At 52.7% G+C, this 17,358-nt stretch overlaps 7 protein-coding genes across 7 annotated transcripts; 2 read left to right on the top strand and 5 right to left on the bottom strand.

Moving 5' to 3' along the window:
• Nucleotides 1–1,894: 1,894 nt before the first annotated feature.
• On the bottom strand, nt 1,895–4,166 carry MCM5 (minichromosome maintenance protein 5; the record flags this gene model as incomplete). The annotated part of the gene is made up of 3 exons (XM_049328106.1): nt 1,895–3,793; nt 3,841–3,967; nt 4,018–4,166. The coding sequence occupies 3 exons, from the start codon at nt 4,164–4,166 to the stop codon at nt 1,895–1,897; spliced, it is 2,175 nt and encodes a 724-aa protein (XP_049192624.1).
• A 474-nt stretch (nt 4,167–4,640) lies between these two features.
• Nucleotides 4,641–6,938, bottom strand: J4E83_001148 (uncharacterized protein; the record flags this gene model as incomplete). Its single annotated transcript, XM_049328105.1, has 1 exon — nt 4,641–6,938. One exon carries the CDS (start codon nt 6,936–6,938, stop codon nt 4,641–4,643), a length of 2,298 nt encoding a protein of 765 aa, XP_049192623.1.
• Nucleotides 6,939–7,785: 847 nt separating this feature from the next.
• J4E83_001147 (uncharacterized protein) lies at nt 7,786–9,213 on the bottom strand (the record flags this gene model as incomplete). The annotated part of the gene is made up of 1 exon (XM_049328104.1): nt 7,786–9,213. One exon carries the CDS (start codon nt 9,211–9,213, stop codon nt 7,786–7,788), a length of 1,428 nt encoding a protein of 475 aa, XP_049192622.1.
• Nucleotides 9,214–9,762: 549 nt separating this feature from the next.
• On the bottom strand, nt 9,763–11,823 carry J4E83_001146 (uncharacterized protein; the record flags this gene model as incomplete). Its single annotated transcript, XM_049328103.1, has 6 exons — nt 9,763–10,026; nt 10,159–10,675; nt 10,724–11,173; nt 11,227–11,389; nt 11,489–11,672; nt 11,719–11,823. The coding sequence occupies 6 exons, from the start codon at nt 11,821–11,823 to the stop codon at nt 9,763–9,765; spliced, it is 1,683 nt and encodes a 560-aa protein (XP_049192621.1).
• A 767-nt stretch (nt 11,824–12,590) lies between these two features.
• J4E83_001145 (uncharacterized protein) lies at nt 12,591–13,779 on the bottom strand (the record flags this gene model as incomplete). Its single annotated transcript, XM_049328102.1, has 2 exons — nt 12,591–13,157; nt 13,219–13,779. The coding sequence occupies 2 exons, from the start codon at nt 13,777–13,779 to the stop codon at nt 12,591–12,593; spliced, it is 1,128 nt and encodes a 375-aa protein (XP_049192620.1).
• A 217-nt stretch (nt 13,780–13,996) lies between these two features.
• Nucleotides 13,997–15,625, top strand: J4E83_001144 (uncharacterized protein; the record flags this gene model as incomplete). Its single annotated transcript, XM_049328101.1, has 1 exon — nt 13,997–15,625. The coding sequence occupies one exon, from the start codon at nt 13,997–13,999 to the stop codon at nt 15,623–15,625; it is 1,629 nt and encodes a 542-aa protein (XP_049192619.1).
• Nucleotides 15,626–16,564: 939 nt separating this feature from the next.
• Nucleotides 16,565–17,089, top strand: J4E83_001143 (uncharacterized protein; the record flags this gene model as incomplete). Its single annotated transcript, XM_049328100.1, has 1 exon — nt 16,565–17,089. The coding sequence occupies one exon, from the start codon at nt 16,565–16,567 to the stop codon at nt 17,087–17,089; it is 525 nt and encodes a 174-aa protein (XP_049192618.1).
• Nucleotides 17,090–17,358: the final 269 nt, after the last annotated feature.

Genomic DNA, 17,358 nt, shown 5'->3' with positions numbered 1-17,358 from the left:
CGAATGCAAAAGATAACCTCTTGTAAATCCGCAAGCATTCTGGCATGGTGGGCCGCACCGAAAGCACGCAACACGATCGGCAAAGTCATGCTCTGAGAAACTGGAGACGAGTTACTGGCTACAGCTTTCACAGATCCACTTAGAACTCTACGCCCTAGCGAGAACCATCAAAAAACCCTGCTGACCCGTGGCTTTGGAGAGAAAGATCGAGTCACAGGAAATTCAGGGTGCATCAGCCATGCACCCAAGGCTCCAATCAGCAACTTCGTCTTCCAAGTCGGTGATGCCGACACAATTAGTACTTGGAGGACGGCGGGAGCGCCGTCTTCGCGACTCAGTAGATCCTGAGACGATGGCGGATGCGAACAGGGCTGAGCAGTCTGAGATCCACATATCCCTAGGTCCTTTATCGAAAATGCCGTCACGATCACGGTTTTACGAAGGAAAGATGTGAGCTAGCATGAATTATGAGATGAGGCTATTCCTAGCAGACACGTCCAGGCTGATCCTTGGGTCCACGTCCTCCACCCCCAGAGAGATCATCATAGCGCCCCTGCGAAGTGTGTCATACATTGGTACGGCGCGGGCTGACGCGCGCCCCCATATAATCAACCATAGCTAAATGAGTCTTACCCCTACGTCAACTGCAGAAGCAGCAATCTCTCCGTCGCTGGTTTCCAATACTGTTGGCGTTCTGACGTCATATCGTGGCTGATATAGAATGGGCGTGCGGTGCCCATCAGAGGCCTGTCCGTCACTGCCGCAAGTACTCGCCTGACACTGTGCGCGCCTATCTCTAGGTACATGTACGGGGAACTGGCAGAATGTAGGTATTTCTCGATTAACACGTTAAAATATCATCTTCTCGTTTGGAAATCTTCAAGATCATATTCACCAAGTCGCAGTGACCAGTCCATACCATCACTGCCTTCAAATGACACCACCCAGGGCACCCACTTCCTCTAGTCTCCAAGCTGGATGTTTGACTAGCCATTCTCAAAGCAAATTCTCCTCGTCACGCGACAAATGTTAATACAGGCCCGTGGGTCCGCTTCTCAGGCACCACACAATTCAGTCCGAGCTTTCAGAGCCGCACTAGCCACGCCCACAGTACCGAAGACATCGTCCTACGAGAACATCTCTTTCCCCAGTAGCATACCCGCAAGGCATCAATACTCACTTTGCAATGATTAAAGATGCGGCGCTAGATTTGATCCTAGTTGGTGGAGGACTGATAACCCTAGTAGCATTCACCTCGAAATCTTAGATCCCGCTAGCGCCCGCTGCAGCCCTACGGGACCCTGGTTCTTGAGTGACCGGACCGGGGTATGAAAGCATCGATCGTATCATCATCCTATGAGCCAGAGCATTGTCATTGGCCACTGTGGAGGACGGGTCCCGTGACGAGGAGAAGAGGTCTCGGTGTATCTGGGTGGGGCGATGCGCTGGGCTGCCTAGGCAGAATGTGCGCGAGTTTCGATCAGTGACCGACGGCGGGCTGTGCAATGGCGCGGAGCTGATCTCCGCCGGCTGTTCAGGCCGAGAGAGAGAACAGGCAGGATTTGGAAAAGTACGGACGGCAATCGCGGTATCTGCGGCCTTTCGCTGTACAGGATGGCCGTTGCACACCGGCATAAGAGCGTGTACAACACTGACAACATCGATCAGAGCAGGGAGCGAGAAAGAACATTTCTTATGGGGAGTAAACCCAACATTACATTGCTAAAAAGACGCCGCGATACAGCTCTCCATCGTGAACATTCCAGTGTATCTCATGACGAAACAGCATCGGCGTGGCTGCCTGCCCAAAATCCACGATCAAAACCCCCGCAGCGCATATGCAAACACCATCAACGCTAGACGCCGTTATGCCCATTCAATTCCAGCGCATGGCTCATGCGCTTGCTCTGAACACTACACTACCACCATGTCTCCATCTGATCGTCTCGCGGGCGTTCATAACATGAAGTGCGCGAGCGAGTGCTTGCTCCGAGTAACCCTTTCCATCGACCATCTCACGCTTGAGCGTCGACAGATTGACTTGCCAGCCGATAGGCATACGTCTTCGGAGTTCCTCTTCGACTTTGTTGACCTCGTCCATGAGCTCCTTTGAGCTCTGGCCCTCGCCCTGATTCACCGCGTCCATCGTAGACGCGAGGAAGAGACGAATTGCCTCATCGACGTGCGACTCGTCAGCGATAGGCGACAGCGATAACTTGGCCAGCGACTCGGTGATACGAATAATGGCTTCTAGTTGACGGACAGTGATCGGGATACTGGATCTTTGGTTTGCGTTGATCTCCGAAGCGTGCACTTGCCGCCTGATGCTGACGAAGTGACTGGACAGCTTCTCCGCAGCCTCAGGCGAAAGACGCGGAGCGCACTTTTGCCGACAGTATGTGATATAGCGCTTCATCTTCTCGATTGGAATCTCCGCCTGTACGGTCTCCTCGACTCCTCGACCTCCCATTGCGATACCCATAACGTGCTTTGCTATGCGCTCGTCACGGCCGCGGTCATGTTCATCGCGTACAATGAAGATCATGTCGAAACGCGACAAGATGGTAGTCTGGAAGTCGATGTTCTCGCCGGGTGTCTTCATGTCATCGTAACGACCGAAGATGGGGTTGGCGGCCGCTAGTACAGATGTTCGCGAGTTGAGAATTGTGGTAATACCTGCCTTGGCGATGGAAATGGTTTGTTGCTCCATGGCTTCGTGGATGGCTACTCGGTCTTCGTCGCGCATCTTGTCGAACTCGTCAATACATACTACGCCACCATCGGCCAGTACCATGGCACCACCTTCGAGGTAGAACTCTCGTGTGTTGTGGTCGCGCTGTACGGAGGCCGTCAAACCGGCTGCTGAAGATCCCTTTCCGGAGGTGTAAATGGCGATCGGTGACACTTTCTCGACGAACTTCAAGAGTTGAGATTTGGCGGTACCGGGGTCACCCAAGAGGAGCACATTGATGTCTCCACGTAGCTTCATCCCGTCCGGCAGGATCTTCTTTGCGCCACCCATCAGTAAGCAAGCGATAGCCTTCTTGATGTCCTGGTTCCCGTAGATAGAGGGTGCGATGCAACGCGCGAAGACTTCGTAGATGTCGGGCCTCCTGCTCATCTCCAAGAATTCTTGTTCCTCCTCCTCGGTGAAGACGGCATTTCCTTTGCTACCGTGATCCACCTCAGCGTGTATGCCGACAGCGCGTATGTATGGGTTGCGAATGGCTACCGCGGCATTGCCTGCACGCCTCGAGCCCTTCTGCTGGTAGATAGAGAAGACACCCATCACTGAACACCGTGTACCCGGAACAACGCGATTCGCCAAATAGCGGTCTGCGGAAATCATGATGTGTCGTGGTAGTTCACCGACCGGAACCTGATCAGGCGCTTCCTGCAGCTTGAGCACCTGCTGGTCGATGAACTGGCAGCGCTCGTGCATGACATAGTAAGGGTCCAGCGGGCATTGCTCTCCCTGCTCGCCCTCTCCCTTCTTCCTGCCACATGTCCTCGGAAGAGAAACACCGGAGAAGCCACCCGATACGGGAAGGATCTCTTCGTGCTGGCAATTCCTGCATCGTATGGCGAGCGCGGTGGATTTGGACGAGAGCGTAGATGCGCCGATAATGATACCGGGTATGCGGACGAGTTGCGAGACGTTGGTCGCGGTCAGGTCGCGGATGGAGAGTTCTGAAGCGTTCGAGTGGAGGAGCAGCTGGTGTTCTGGGAGCTGGATGTTCTTTTGTGAGGGGTAGACGATGCGCTGTGTGCACGTCTTCAATGCCGACTCGAACTGGGAGCCATCAGCATGCGCATGCGATTTCAGAGTGTGCAACGTACGAGGGGTATAATCTCTGCTGGGTTCTGTCTGAGATCATGCGCAAGCTCTGGGCTGTAGCTGATCAGATGCGCGACGTCAATGTCGCAGTAGTATTGCTTCAAGAGAACGTTCTCGCGGATTTGATCTCTGCAAATAGTTAGACCGCTGCATATGGCACGTGCGACTGCCTGTCATACCTGTAGACGAAGATGTTGTCGAGGGTAAAGTCCATAATAAAGTCGACAAGCGCTTGGTGCACGCGCGAGGGCGCAGCTGCATTCCCGGGCCCATCGCCGGCTTGGCTCCCGAAGAGGCTGATTGAGAAAGGAGTCTGTCTGTCCGCCATTATGTGTATCGTGCGTCTCGTCAGTCGTAATGGTGGTTGTAGAGGGGCAAACACACGCTGTCGCTAGGGGGACAAGGACCAGACGCGCTTTCCTCGCGATTTCGCGCTAGGCCCGCGCGCTTTCCATTTTACACCTGTCTTTGGCCTAGCGCACCCCTCGAGGACCTTACAAACCTTCTTCATCTTTCAGCGCGTGTTGGCTGCAACCGCCAGCAGATTACGACATCACTTGTGATTCTCGGAACCAAGCCCAAGTATCAGCCTAGAAACTACGTGTATCGCGCTTTTTACGCACATCTACTGCTGTCCGCACTCCTCGTCGACCGCAAGGACTTTGTCGCGTCTTCATCCACCATCGAAAATTGTGTATCATTTAACTTCTTAAGACTGAAGCACAGGTTCCTAAGAAGAAAAGTTGATTCGTCTATGCTATCGTTGCTAGCTGGGAGATTCTACCACGTACGAGCACGAAGCTTACCACGTGAACTCAAAGTCCACCATCTGGTCCGCCTTCGTATCCAACCTCATCTTACCACCAGGTACTGCCTGAATCGCCCCAGCGCGAGCCGTGACAACATGTTCAGCTACTGTGCTGTTTCCCGACCCAGCATCATACTTGACTACCACATTCCCACCAACCCGACTCATCATCTTCATCTTGCAAATCCTGCCATCGGCCCACTCCAAATCGAACACGAACCCACCTCTAGCCACGAGCCCAGACACACTTCCCGAACTCCATTGCTCGGGTAACACGGGTAGAAGCCATACCTCCCGTACGCCCTCTTCGTCAACAACATGCGACTGAAGTAGCGCTTCCGCCACACCACTCACGAAGCCCAGATTGCCATCGATCTGGAACACGCCCTCATTAACATCCATCAGGTTATTGTACACACTGGTATTGAAGAACTGATAAACATTCTCAGCTAGCGCTGTCTGGTTCTGCAACCGCGCATACCAGTTGATCGTCCATGCACGCGACCAGCCCGTCCCAGCGCCGTTGTGAGAGAGACGATCTGCGAGTGTAGCCGCGGCGGCGTTGAAGAGCTTGGCGTCGTAGCCTGGCGCACCTGGTGGGAAGATCTGCGTGCCTGGATAGAGTGCGTACAAGTGGCTCACGTGGCGATGGCCTGGTTCTGCTTGCTCGTAGTCCTGCATCCACTCCTGCAGCGTGCCCGGATAGCGCGTTGAGTAGCGATATGGTGGAAGTTTCGCTTGGGTGTCTCGGACTCGTTGCAGGAACGATGAGTCGACGGTGCCGTTATTGAGAGTGGACACCGCCCGGAGGTAGTTTGTGAAGAGCTCGTTGAGGATTTCGATATCGCAAGTTGGCGCAATGTCGAAATAGTACGTCTTTCCATCTGCGGCGATATAACTGTTCTCTGGGGACACAGAAGGGTTCGTGACGAGATATTCCGTCCCATTGATGCTGTATGGCTGTAGCGTATCCAAATAAAACTCAATAGCACCGGAGACGATATCCAGCCTGGAGGCTAAGAAATCCTTGTCACCTGTATACCAGTAATGCTCGAGTATATGGGTAACAAGCCATCCAGACGACAATGTCCAATAGGTAGCCGGAAGATAGCGATCCACAGGCGCAGTATCGCCCCAAAGATCGGTGTTGTGGTGGCTCATCCACCCGGATCCGGACACATTATACATCCTACGAGCGGTATGCATGCCATCTTTGCGCATAAGATCCAGATGATCAAACAAAGGTGTGTGCAAGCTCGACAGACTAGTGACTTCCGCCGGCCAATAGTTCATCTGGAGGTTGATGTTGACGGTATACTTGGAGCCCCATTGCGGCATGAACTCTTTGTTCCAGATACCTTGGAGATTGGACGGCAAATTGCCAATGCGCGACGATGCGATCAACATGTAGCGGCCATAGTTGTATCCTAGAGCGGTTAGCCCTGGGTCGACAGCTCCCTCGCGTGTTGCGTTGATGCGCGCGTCTGTTGGAAGGCTACTAGCGTTTGCGTCGGATCCGGCGAATTCCAGGATGCTGGCATTGTACAATGGTGCATAATCTTCGATGTGGCGCTGTCGAAGTTCAGCATATGTGTATCGACGAGCCCGCTGGATAGTGCTGTCCACAGCCATGCGCGTGTCGTTGGCTCTGTAAGAAGTGGAGGCCGCAAAGTAAGCCGTTGCTTCCGTAGCATTGTCGACGACGATGAATTCGCCAAGCGTCTTCATGCTGCCATCGGTATTGACAGCCAAAGCGGATGTGAAGATGATGGGATCATCACCGCCAGTTCCTCCAGTCATGTACGTAACTTCGTTCGCGTTCCAGTCCTGATCTGACGCCTCGTTCAAGCCGTCCTGTGGTCTGTGTACGCGTATCTGGAATGAGAGTTTCTCAGGTCCCGTGACTTGTAAATGATGTACAAGTACGTCGTCTGGGGTTGACACGAACATCTCGCGCTCGTATAGTGTATCATTAACACTGAACTTGACGCCCGTAAGTGCGGTTTCCAGATCAAGCCATCGTTCGTAAGTCGTATTGTCGTAGTCGCTAGTACCATCAAAGTAGACTTCCATTTCTCCCAGCGGTTGGTAATTCCTAACGCTTTGGGGCGTGCCCATCATACCCAAATTCGCCAGCTTTTCCGCATCGCCTGCATGATCTCGTGCGAGCAAGTCTCTTACATCCGAAAGTGTCTGGGACGCGTTTTGGTTCACACGATCTCGAGGGCCACCAGACCAGATGGTCTCTTCGTTGAGCTGTATGCGCTCTTGTACGGGTATTCCGAACACCATGGCACCGAGGCGCCCATTTCCTATTGGAAGTGCATCTGTCCAGGCATCAGAATCGGCGGGCGCTGTGTACCAAAGGCGTGCATCGCTTGCTGCTACCAAGGGAGCGAGCCCTGAAGCGACTGTCAAGGTCGCTAGAGTTAGCATCTGGACTAGTTCCTGATTCTGTGAGTCTTGAGCTCCTGTTGATGGTCTGTGAGAGCTGAGGATACCAGGAAAACACTACGACTATGTACCTGGGATCATCGCTTCAGCCCTGCGTGGTTGTAGCTTCTCATTGATGGACGATAATATGCCTGTCCACTGCGGAATTCGTTCTGGGTATAGCGCGCGATCCCCGCATTTCACGCTCAGTTCACACTTTTTGCTTTGCAGATCTTGTACCCATTGCCTGATGTCTTGCATGGTATCGCATGCCGAGTAGCTTCGCCTACACTTTCTGGCCCGGAGAAGATCCGGAGAACACCCTGTCGCATTTAGCCTCGGAACATAAAACATGCATCATGATGTAGTCTCGATGCACCAAAGACATGTAGCAATACGAGGTGTACATTACCCCGCACGTGTGTCCGACGTCCAGGTATGGAGCACGCTTCCCAGTTGCTTGGGAAGCGCGAGTTGGTCGCGAGTGACGTAACGCGTATCTGAAGCTACATCAGGCGGCTAAAACTGTGTCGCATTTTGTAGCCTACACGTCCTTAAGACTCAACATGTAAGTACCTCTTGAGGCGGTGTATACTTCCACCTCGCGAAGGAAAGACGGAAGATTGCGACACGAGTTGTAACCACACCTCGCGACAACACGACAAAACCATGACGCGTCGGATTCGCGTAAACCATCGCGTTGTCCTTACAACTGATAGTGCGACGCGCCGTAGCCAGCATCGCTCGTCTTAACGAGTCGGACGACCGCGGTGTCATGCGAATCAACAACTGCTTCAAACCGTCCTTTGAAGTTCCCCTGATTTTTCCCAGTCCATGAGTCGAACACGGTGTATTCAGCCTCCGCATCCAACTCAGGCACCTCCGCGAAGTCGATGGCCTTGGTCTGGGTCGCATTCAGTGTGTTCAATGCAAACACATGTACACCTTTGGAAGACCGCCCACTCCAATACTCAGCGGGATGCGATTGGTTCCAAGTCCAGTCGGCGTTGATACCCCACTTGTATGGTTTGGCTGCAGCACCAAAGACTGGATCTTGATTGAAGTCGATGAGCTCCTTGTTGCTCAGAATCTCCAAGATTTCCGGCTCGATGCCGTGAAGAGGGGTCCCGATGATTAGAGGCGACTTCAGAGCAGCCCAGAGGGCGAAGTGAGATCGACTCTCTTGTAGGGTGAGGTTTCCATTGCCAACTTCAAGCATGTCCCAGTCGCCATGACCCCAGAAGTCGGTATCGTTGTTAAAGAAGGATGCATGGTTGAGGATTGGCATGATGCCCCAAGAATACTGATGTTTGTCGTACCACTCTGGGTAGATGTCTCCCCACATGCGCCAGCTATGGCCAGTCGCGTTACCCCACTGCTCGATGTGGGCATGGCCCCAGGCACATTGCGAGTATTCAATCGTACGATTTGTTGCGAGGAGGGCATCACTCATGGTCTTGTAACGCGTGAAGCTCTTCGAGGTCGTCCAATCGTAGCCCGCGGGCGCTGGGATCGGCCGAGCTTCACCATCTCCGCCAGCGCTCTGATCTTCAGCGGGAGGACCACCTAGCCAATTCTCTGGCCACCATCGGTACTCGTCGTCCCATTCATCAGCAACGGCGCAGTTGTCGTACTTCAAGTCTATTAAGGGTGAGCAATGGAGAGGAGTGTACAGAGTATGCAGCTTACAGTCGATGCCCCAATCGGCGAAGGTTTTTGCATCTATTTGCTCGTGTCCCAGTGAGCCAGCGTATCCACCGCATGTTGTGTCGCCAGCATCACCGTAGATGCCGACTTTCAACCCGAGCTTATGGACCTCGTCTGCTGTATGTTTGATGCCACCCGGAAACTTGGCATAGTCAGGACGGATCCTTCCTGTGACGTTGTCGCGTTGGTTAGATTTGTCGGACCAACAATCATCTATGTTCACATAATTGTAGCCGAGGTCTTTCAAACCAAGGGAGATGAGAAGTTCAGCGACTTCCAGGATGACGGTCTCGTTGATTGCGCATTCGTACTCGTTCCATGTACTCCAGCCCATAGCTGGTAGGCGGCCTGTGTGTCCATCTTGCGACACCAGCGAAAAGCCTGAGCCGGCCAGTGCCAATCCGATTAGCAATGAACGCAGCGACATGGTGAATATAGATGAAGGGTGTGTTGAAGAAGATTACCAGACGACAAAAGACATCCTTACAAGATATGCTTCTTGTCCAAGAAGCATTGAGAGGGAGGACTGCCGTTCTCGAAGCGGAGGGAGGCTCCGCGACCGCTTCCGGAAAGCACTTTAGGGACATAACGATTGGGGGATTGAAGAACAGCGAAGAGATCAATATAATTTTTCCGAAATGCGGACATTCGTTGGGGCAGACCGACTCATCAGCGCAACAGCAGCGTGAGGTAGGCGTTGCGGGGGCCAGCAACCGCCCGGGTATAGCCTGTGGTATCGGCACACAGATTGACGGGGTAATCACCGTGACCAGTGATCTCAGATCTTAATAGGGTGCAGAGAACATTGTTTCATCGTAGAACAAAAGCTCGAATAGCAATTACATGTAGGAAAAAAGCTAGGAGGAGACCCTTGATGTGGTCCTCCGATCGGTCGGATGGCTGTCGCGCGATGACGTCATGACTAGCGCTTCTTGCGCTTTCCGCAACTGGACGCCACCATCGTCCATATCATTAATCAATGCCTATGGCCGTGATGATGATGGCCGTGGTCATGAGAGTGATCGTGACCATGGTCCTTTTCCTCTTCATCCTGCGCCCGCGGCCACTCGGCCCAGTAGCCGTCGTCCCACATTTCCTGCAGAGTCTCTTCCTTCTCGTCATCGTCCAATGAATCGTTATGCATGACCTTCTCCCACTTCTTCATCTCCTTTTTCGTCAAAAGGCAAGCGTCAAGCATCTTTGTCAACCCGTCGACGTCAAGCTTCTCTCCGATGAATACCTAAAGATCGGTGTAGAGAGTCAGTATTTGTCTCACGTGCAGTTCGTATAGCGATACTCCTTACCATTTCTTGTCTACGGTCGCCCCACTCTGAATATTGGCATGCGAAGTCAGTGGATGTCTCATAAGTACTTCGTGAATGGGATACTTACCACCCTCGAAGTCGTTCCTGATAGCCTTCAGCGTGTCTTCGTCAGCGCCCCAGTCTTCTTCGGACACGCAGCAGAACCACGGCATCTCAGAGCCGAGTGTCAGCATTGCGCCTGCAGTACTCCACGAGCCCATCTGATTAGGACGCGTGGCGAGCCAGAAGAGACCCTTGCTTCGGTGTAGGCCGCCGAAGTAAGGGCAAGCCTTCTTGTTGGCCAGAATCTCCTTGTCATCCATCTGGGGAATTTCTTCATCGTCCTCGCTGACCTTGTCGGAATCATCTTCGGACGCGCTGGCTTTTCCAGATTCGGATGAACCATCGATGGCGTTGTCGTTGCCATCATCACCGTCCTCCTCTTCTTCTTCCTCGTCCTCTTCGGTATCGGCGACGTCTTCTGCCTCGTCTTGCAGCAAGATGAACTTGCCCTGGATAAGCCGGTACAGCTTCATTGGGTCAAATGGTCTGCGAGCGCGATATACGAAAGAGCCGATGCCATATCTAAATCCAGGTCAGCATGAGCGAAGCTTCCGGTGCCGAGTGACTTACTCGAGCGTCTCCGGCTTGGGTGCGACACGCTTTCTGCCCGAGACGTCCATGACGGTCATTTCATGCAACGACTGGAGCCATCCAACGCTTGCGACAGCCTCGCCGAAGTTGAACACGCCCGTATTGAGCATCTCGCGAACGTCTACCTTGGAGTACCTGGCTTCAATGATCTTTGCCTTCGGGTTTAGTGACTTGATGTATGCTCGGACGCGCCCCAGAGTTGCCTTGTCCGCTCTATCGATCTTGTTGATGATGATAACATTGGCAAACTCGATCTGGTCCGCGAAGAGATCGGATATGGTTCGCTGGTCTTCATCTGGAACTTCATCGCGCCCGAAGCGGTCTTGCAGGAACTCGGCCGTGTCGAACTCGGAAAAGAACCGGAACGCATCCACCACTGTGACCATAGTATCGACGGTCGCAATGCTCTTCAGCCCACCGATCTTCGCGCTGTGAATAATTGTAAGCTACTGTATTGTACCACCGCCTTGGGTTCGACTTACACTTTAGCAAAGACCTCCTTCTCCTCAGGTTCCAATCCCTCGGCGTCGATCATTGCCTCAGTAAGTTCGGTCGTGAAGGTCTCCGCCACTTGTTGTGGCTCACTGATACCGGAGCTCTCGATGATTACATGGTCAAATGCGTTCTCGGACCACGCCAGGCGTGCTAGTTCAACAAGTAAGTCGCTTCGCAATGTGCAGCAGATGCAACCTAATTCGGAAGTCAGCGTACGTCTTGAATGGACTTGGTAGGCCATTGTCTCACCATTCTCCATCTGCACGACCTTTTCCTTTAGACGTATCTCTCCGTTACTGTTCTTGGTGTTGCCACGGCTAACGAGGTTTGCGTCGACGTTGACCGATGCCATATCATTGACAATGACGGCGATGCGCAATCCATGGTCCGGTGACTGTAGGATATGCCGAAGCAAGGTTGTCTTTCCACTACCCTGCTATTGTCAGTCTCAATCTTCACATCCCTCAACTGTTACTTACCAGAAATCCGGAAAGAACGGTCACTGGGAGCGGCTTGCGCTCGGTGGTCTTGTTCTTCGCCTTCATCTCCGCACCGCCGGTCTTTCTACGCTTCGCAGCTGGCATAGGGAATTGCTTTAGTCGTCTTTACGTCGGTAACTGTTTTGAAACTCTCTGGAACTTGTTTTGGTGGTTTTTGTATCTGTCTCGTTGACGTTGTGCGCGTCGGCCACTGAGCACCAAGATGGCTCGGTCGCATCAGCACGAAAGTGACGCATCTCATTCGTCGAAAACGCGAGAGACACCAACGCAGAGACTACCAACCTGATAGTAGTAAGCCGTGTTCATCTAGGTGTTAATATGGCAGGTCGAGCAAGGTTCTGCACGGGATTGAGCTCGGGAGTTGGCTGCCTCGCGAACTAAACCCTGAAGAAGCATCTCCGCGTATTGTCCTACAAGACTCCAAATTCATAGAAAGATTCGTAGAAAGATTCCGAAGATGCGTTCAGACGAACGTTGAAACACTGCTTAGTGTTATCATCTCGAATCGGGCGGCGAAGATGGACAATTTCCGGACGAACTCGAGCGAAACTAGATTCCCAACTTGAGCTGGGCCTCAAATTGAACTATGCTGCTAATGGAAGATTAGCAGTCCAGGATTTTGTGAATCATCAAGTGGTTAAGGCCGCTACATTGTTGGGAATACTAGGCTATTGATGTAGACGTTCACGTCGAGGCGTTGAGAGGGCCCCTGGAACTTGCGACAGTAGCGCGAATGATGTCATTTAGCCGGCATGTCGCGACGCGTCGCGTCCACGGGTCCTTTGCCTCCCTACAATCCCACACTCTTGCTCACAATCGCAAGACTGAATGTCGTTTTCGCGTTACAAATATCACTCCTCTTTCTGCTGGAAACTTGCGCCATATGCCGTCGTCGCGTTTAACCTCTCCATAATGTATTCTCCCGCTCGGATTGGCTTGTAGGGACTCTCCTCGCCCTCTTTCAGGCACGTCGGCAACGTCTCAATCACCGTGTCATAGTTGACTGAAAAGAAGAAGGGCACGCTGTATCTTGCCTCCGCGGTCCGGTTTACAACGCGATGCACCGTGCTCTTATACAATCCATTCGTCCAGCGCATGAGGAAGTCGGCAACATTCACGATGAGGGTACCGGGGATGTGTGGAGCGATATACCATTCGCCAGAAGGTTTCAGAATCTCAAGGCCGGGCACGGTCGATGCGAGCAGCAATGTGAAGCACTCGTAATCTGAGTGCGCACCTAGGCCGATCTGCGCTTCTTGAGTTGGCGTAAGGTTGTTAATGAAAGGGGTTTTGGGGGGCGGGTAGTACAGAAGTCGTGCAATGCCCCCAGGGTGCGTCGTCATGGAGTCGAAGTAATCTTCGGGGAGATCGAGTGAGAGCGCAAAGAGGCGAAACAAGTGACGGGCGAGATCAAGGACCTAGTAACGGTGAGCATGTCTGCCTACTACGTGATAAGCACCTCTGGCGAATTTGACTCACAGCACCATAGTATTTACGGACGTTTTCATAAAAGCCCGGCAGGTCTTGTTCATCAGGCCACATGTTGCTCTTCTCTGTTGACCCGTCAAGATTCTTGTATTTGCCATCGCCACCAGAAAAGTCTAGGCGCTCTTCGTATGCGAAGTTGAAGACTTCCTTCTCCTCCTTATCACCAGCGATGGATGTATACTCGCTCGGCTCCCAACCTAAGCCAAATTTGTTGTTCTTCAGATGCAAAGTCTCTTTCTTGCTCAGCGGCAGTTCATGCATGAAGCGATCAGCCTGATGCAAGATGCCGTCACAGGCTGATCCTGGTATGCGATGATTGCTAATGTAGAAGAACCCAGAGGTGGTACAGGCTCGACGAATTTGCGCAGCAACCGCTCGGCGATCCTCAAGAGAAGCAGAGAATGAAGGGGTCAGATCGATAATGGGTATCTCGAAATTCTCGTCGGCAATACGGTCTTTCGCCGAGAGTCGCGACTGCAGATAAGCGGCGGCGCCATTTCGGGCTTCCTCGTATGTCGTCTGGTCCGGCACATGCGCTGTGGTAGTCGCCATGGCTGCGCTCAACGATCCTGTTCCTTCTCGAACCTCGAAGCGATATCGGGAGGGAGGGTCAAGATGAACGTAAGGCGCGTAGGGCGCGAGGTGATAAGGCGTTGAGTAGTGGGGGCAGCTACGGCGATGCATCGGATCTAAGACTTGAGATGCATGCCCATCTGATACTGTACCCCTCATTCCGCAACACAAATCCTCCCGCCTCAAACACCCAGTCATGTCTCGATCTCAAAACATCACTGTCTTCACCAACGGTCGCTTCTTAAACAGCGCCACAGCGCAATCCGAAGCACAATTCCATACTACGTTAGCCGTTCAAGATGGCAAGATCAGCTTCATCGGAGGCCCCGAGGACTCCGAAGTCCAAGAACTCTGCAATGCTGGTGCAAGAGTGAGCGATCTTGGCGGTAAACATGTACTTCCTGGATTCATCGATTCTCACATGCATTTCCTCATGCTTGGACAATCATTGCACAAAGTGGACCTGGACCACGCGAAGGATCTAGAGGAGATTCGCGCCCGCATCTTGAAGTACGCAAAAGCGAATCCAGATAAACCGCGCATAATGTGCAAAGGCTGGATGCACTCGATGACCAATGGGGAGGCCAAGGCGAGCATGTTAGACGACCTAGATCCCAGACCGATCTACATAGACTCCAAAGATATTCATTCATGCTGGTGCAATAGCGCGGCGTTGAAAGAGATGGGGGTTCAAGAAATGGAGACTCCAGCTGGTGGAACGATTGAAAGAGATTCGGATGGCAACGCGTCGGGGCTTCTTAGCGAAGCTTGCGTATTACTTATCGTTTGGCCGTGGCTTGCAAAGGTCACACCACTTGATGAGAAGATGGCGGCCTTGAGGACTGCAATCAAAGCGTATCACGCCGTTGGCTGTACAGGATGCATCGACATGGCGATGGATGAGAGTGCATGGGAAGCTATACTTTCCCTGCGATCTACCGAAGGACTACCAATGCGGGTGGCTGCGCACTGGTGCATTATGCCTGGGGATGGCGAAGAACATCGCCTGCGACAAGTTGAGCGAGCTATCCAGCTGAGCCAGGAGTTCAACAAGAACACTAGCCCTGATCTGAGGGTCGTTGGCATCAAAGTCATCTGTGACGGAGTGATCGATGCGTGTACTGCAGCGCTAGCAGAACCCTATACCTCAAACGGCCATTTTGAGGGCCCGATCTGGACACCGGAGATGCTCGATCCTGTCGTCAAGAAGGCGATTGAAGGCCGACTCCAATGCGCATTGCACGCAATAGGTGATCAGGCTGTTCACAATGCAGTCAATGTGCTGGAAAAATATGGAAAGCAAGACCAGAGGCACCGTATCGAGCATCTCGAACTTACCGCACCGGAAGACGCTAAGCGACTTGGTCAACTCGGCATAACAGCAAGCATTCAACCAGTTCACTCAGACCCTGCCATCCTCCGTGCGTGGCCGAAACTTCTTGGCCCAGAACGCGTGAAGCGAGCCTTTGCGTACTCTGACTTCTCGGATCACGGTGCGACACTTGCCATTGGCTCAGACACACCTACCGCACCCTACGCGCCGTTGCCGAATTTGTACGTCGCTACCACTCGCAAGTCGGCGAGACAGCCGGATGCTGGAGACGCGCCTGTCAATGAAAACTTCCGCCTTGAGTTGACACAAGCAGTGGCAGCTGTTACCCAGGGCGCAGCATATTCCTCTTTTGCAGACGACCGTGTAGGTAGTTTGGAGGTCGGCAAGATGGCAGACTTTTGCGTGGTCGAGATGAAGTGGAAGGGGGAAGAGTTGCTCAAAGCCAAGGTCTTGGAAACATGGTTTGAGGGAAAGCAGGTGTACATAGCTTGAGCATTGCTCTAATGAGGTAGAAAGCTTTCTGTAGATGTAGCTTCGAGAAATGAAGAAGCAAAACGGCCGATGGTGCCTGCTGTGTCAACCGCATCGGGACGTCATCGTGACCCACCTGCACGTGGTATTAGGCGATTGCATCGCATACACCAAACAACACTACCAACTGCACTCTACCCAACATCGACGAGACAACGAAAGACTTGGTCAAGGATCAGCACGTCAGTAAATTCCATCGCTTGATGAGCAGCCACACCTGGAGACCCTCTGGTAAGCCTCGGTAATGACCAAGAAGGCTTCAAAAGAAAAAGCCTCGCGGAAGCCTTATCCATGCACCGCATGTGGCGATAAGGATCACACAAATGCGCATATAACGGCATTGCGCACCGAGATACGAAGAACTTCTGGCATTGTCAAAATCAGTGTTCACGCATCATCCATGTATCAGCGGTGCGTCTGAAACCAGAGGTGTAGCCCCGCAACCTCGCATGTTTCATACCTCGACTCGACCTGCCCGAACCTCATCGCGAACTTAAGTGCGGGATCCCACTCCGCGTTTCTATAGCCAAACTTCAGTCGCAAAAGGCGGTTTAATCTCCGTCACCTGCAGAAATTTCGTTGCACGGCATTCCAGCCCGTCTTAGCAGCTGTTATGGTGGCTTAGACGTCTAGGAACTATGCCTGGATGACAGCCCATGGGGAGGCATGGTCCTCAGGTGTTTCGCAACCCGATGGACGTCATTCAACGTGCTCTTCGGATATATTGATCGATCGTCGCGCCCTATTCTGCGCTGCCCAGTTCGAACATCACGTACTATACATACATCAACTTTACCGGAGTACATCAGCTCTTCGTTGCTACTTACGTTTTGATTCGCATCGTACACCAAGAGCTCTACTTCAATTCGCCTCTCTTACCTTACCACATCAATCAACAACATGTTGACCAACCGTCGCTCGACCATGATGGTCCCTCCCAACCGCATGCCCAGCTGGCATCCCCATTCAAAAGGCACCATGCCTCAGCAGCCATCATCAACGCCTCTTGCGATCGATACCGAAGCACCTCAAAGCCGCACACCCGCCGTCTTGACATCAACGACGTCCGACCTGCCCGGTCATCGCGTCATTCGCGTCCTCGGTGCCGTCCACGGAACTACAAGCGCGACGCGCAAAGACCCGAAATCCTTCATTAAGAACATCGCAAGCAGTTTCAACAGCAGTTGGGGAGAGGCAAAGAGCGTGACGAGTATCGTTTACCAAGCGCGCGATCAAGCCATCGACAGGCTTGTGAAAGAGGCCATAAGCAAGGGTGCGAATGCCATTGTTGGATTAGACATTCGGGAAAGCGAAATCATGGGCTGTGTGGTGGTGAGCGTCAGTGGCACGGCGGCTTGGGTTGAGAAGGAGAACCAGGGCAATGTCAAGAGGGATAGCGCGCAAGAGGCTGATCCCTTTCGATGACAGTATACAGAGGAAGAAAGGCATCGGTGTGCAATAAGGCTAAACGGATGTTATGTTGAACGGGTAACGGGACGATGCAGCACTGGCTTGCGACATCAAGATTTCGACTTTCTAGAGAGCGCGATATTGGGATCAGGTATTTACTGTGTGCTTAGAAACTCAGAATGCTTACCACAACTCTTCATTTCCTGCGCCTTTTTCTTTTGTTACTAATCAGACTAATCGAGCAAATAGTGCTGTTGCTCGAGCAAGTGTCAGTGCACTACCCC

This window comes from Alternaria metachromatica (genome assembly GCF_023757995.1).
Source record: "Alternaria metachromatica strain BMP 0045 chromosome Unknown scaffold_2, whole genome shotgun sequence".
Classification (NCBI taxonomy): domain Eukaryota; kingdom Fungi; phylum Ascomycota; class Dothideomycetes; order Pleosporales; family Pleosporaceae; genus Alternaria; species Alternaria metachromatica.
The sequence above is the reverse complement of the archived record's forward strand: the minus strand, read 5'-3'. Positions and strand labels throughout refer to the sequence as shown.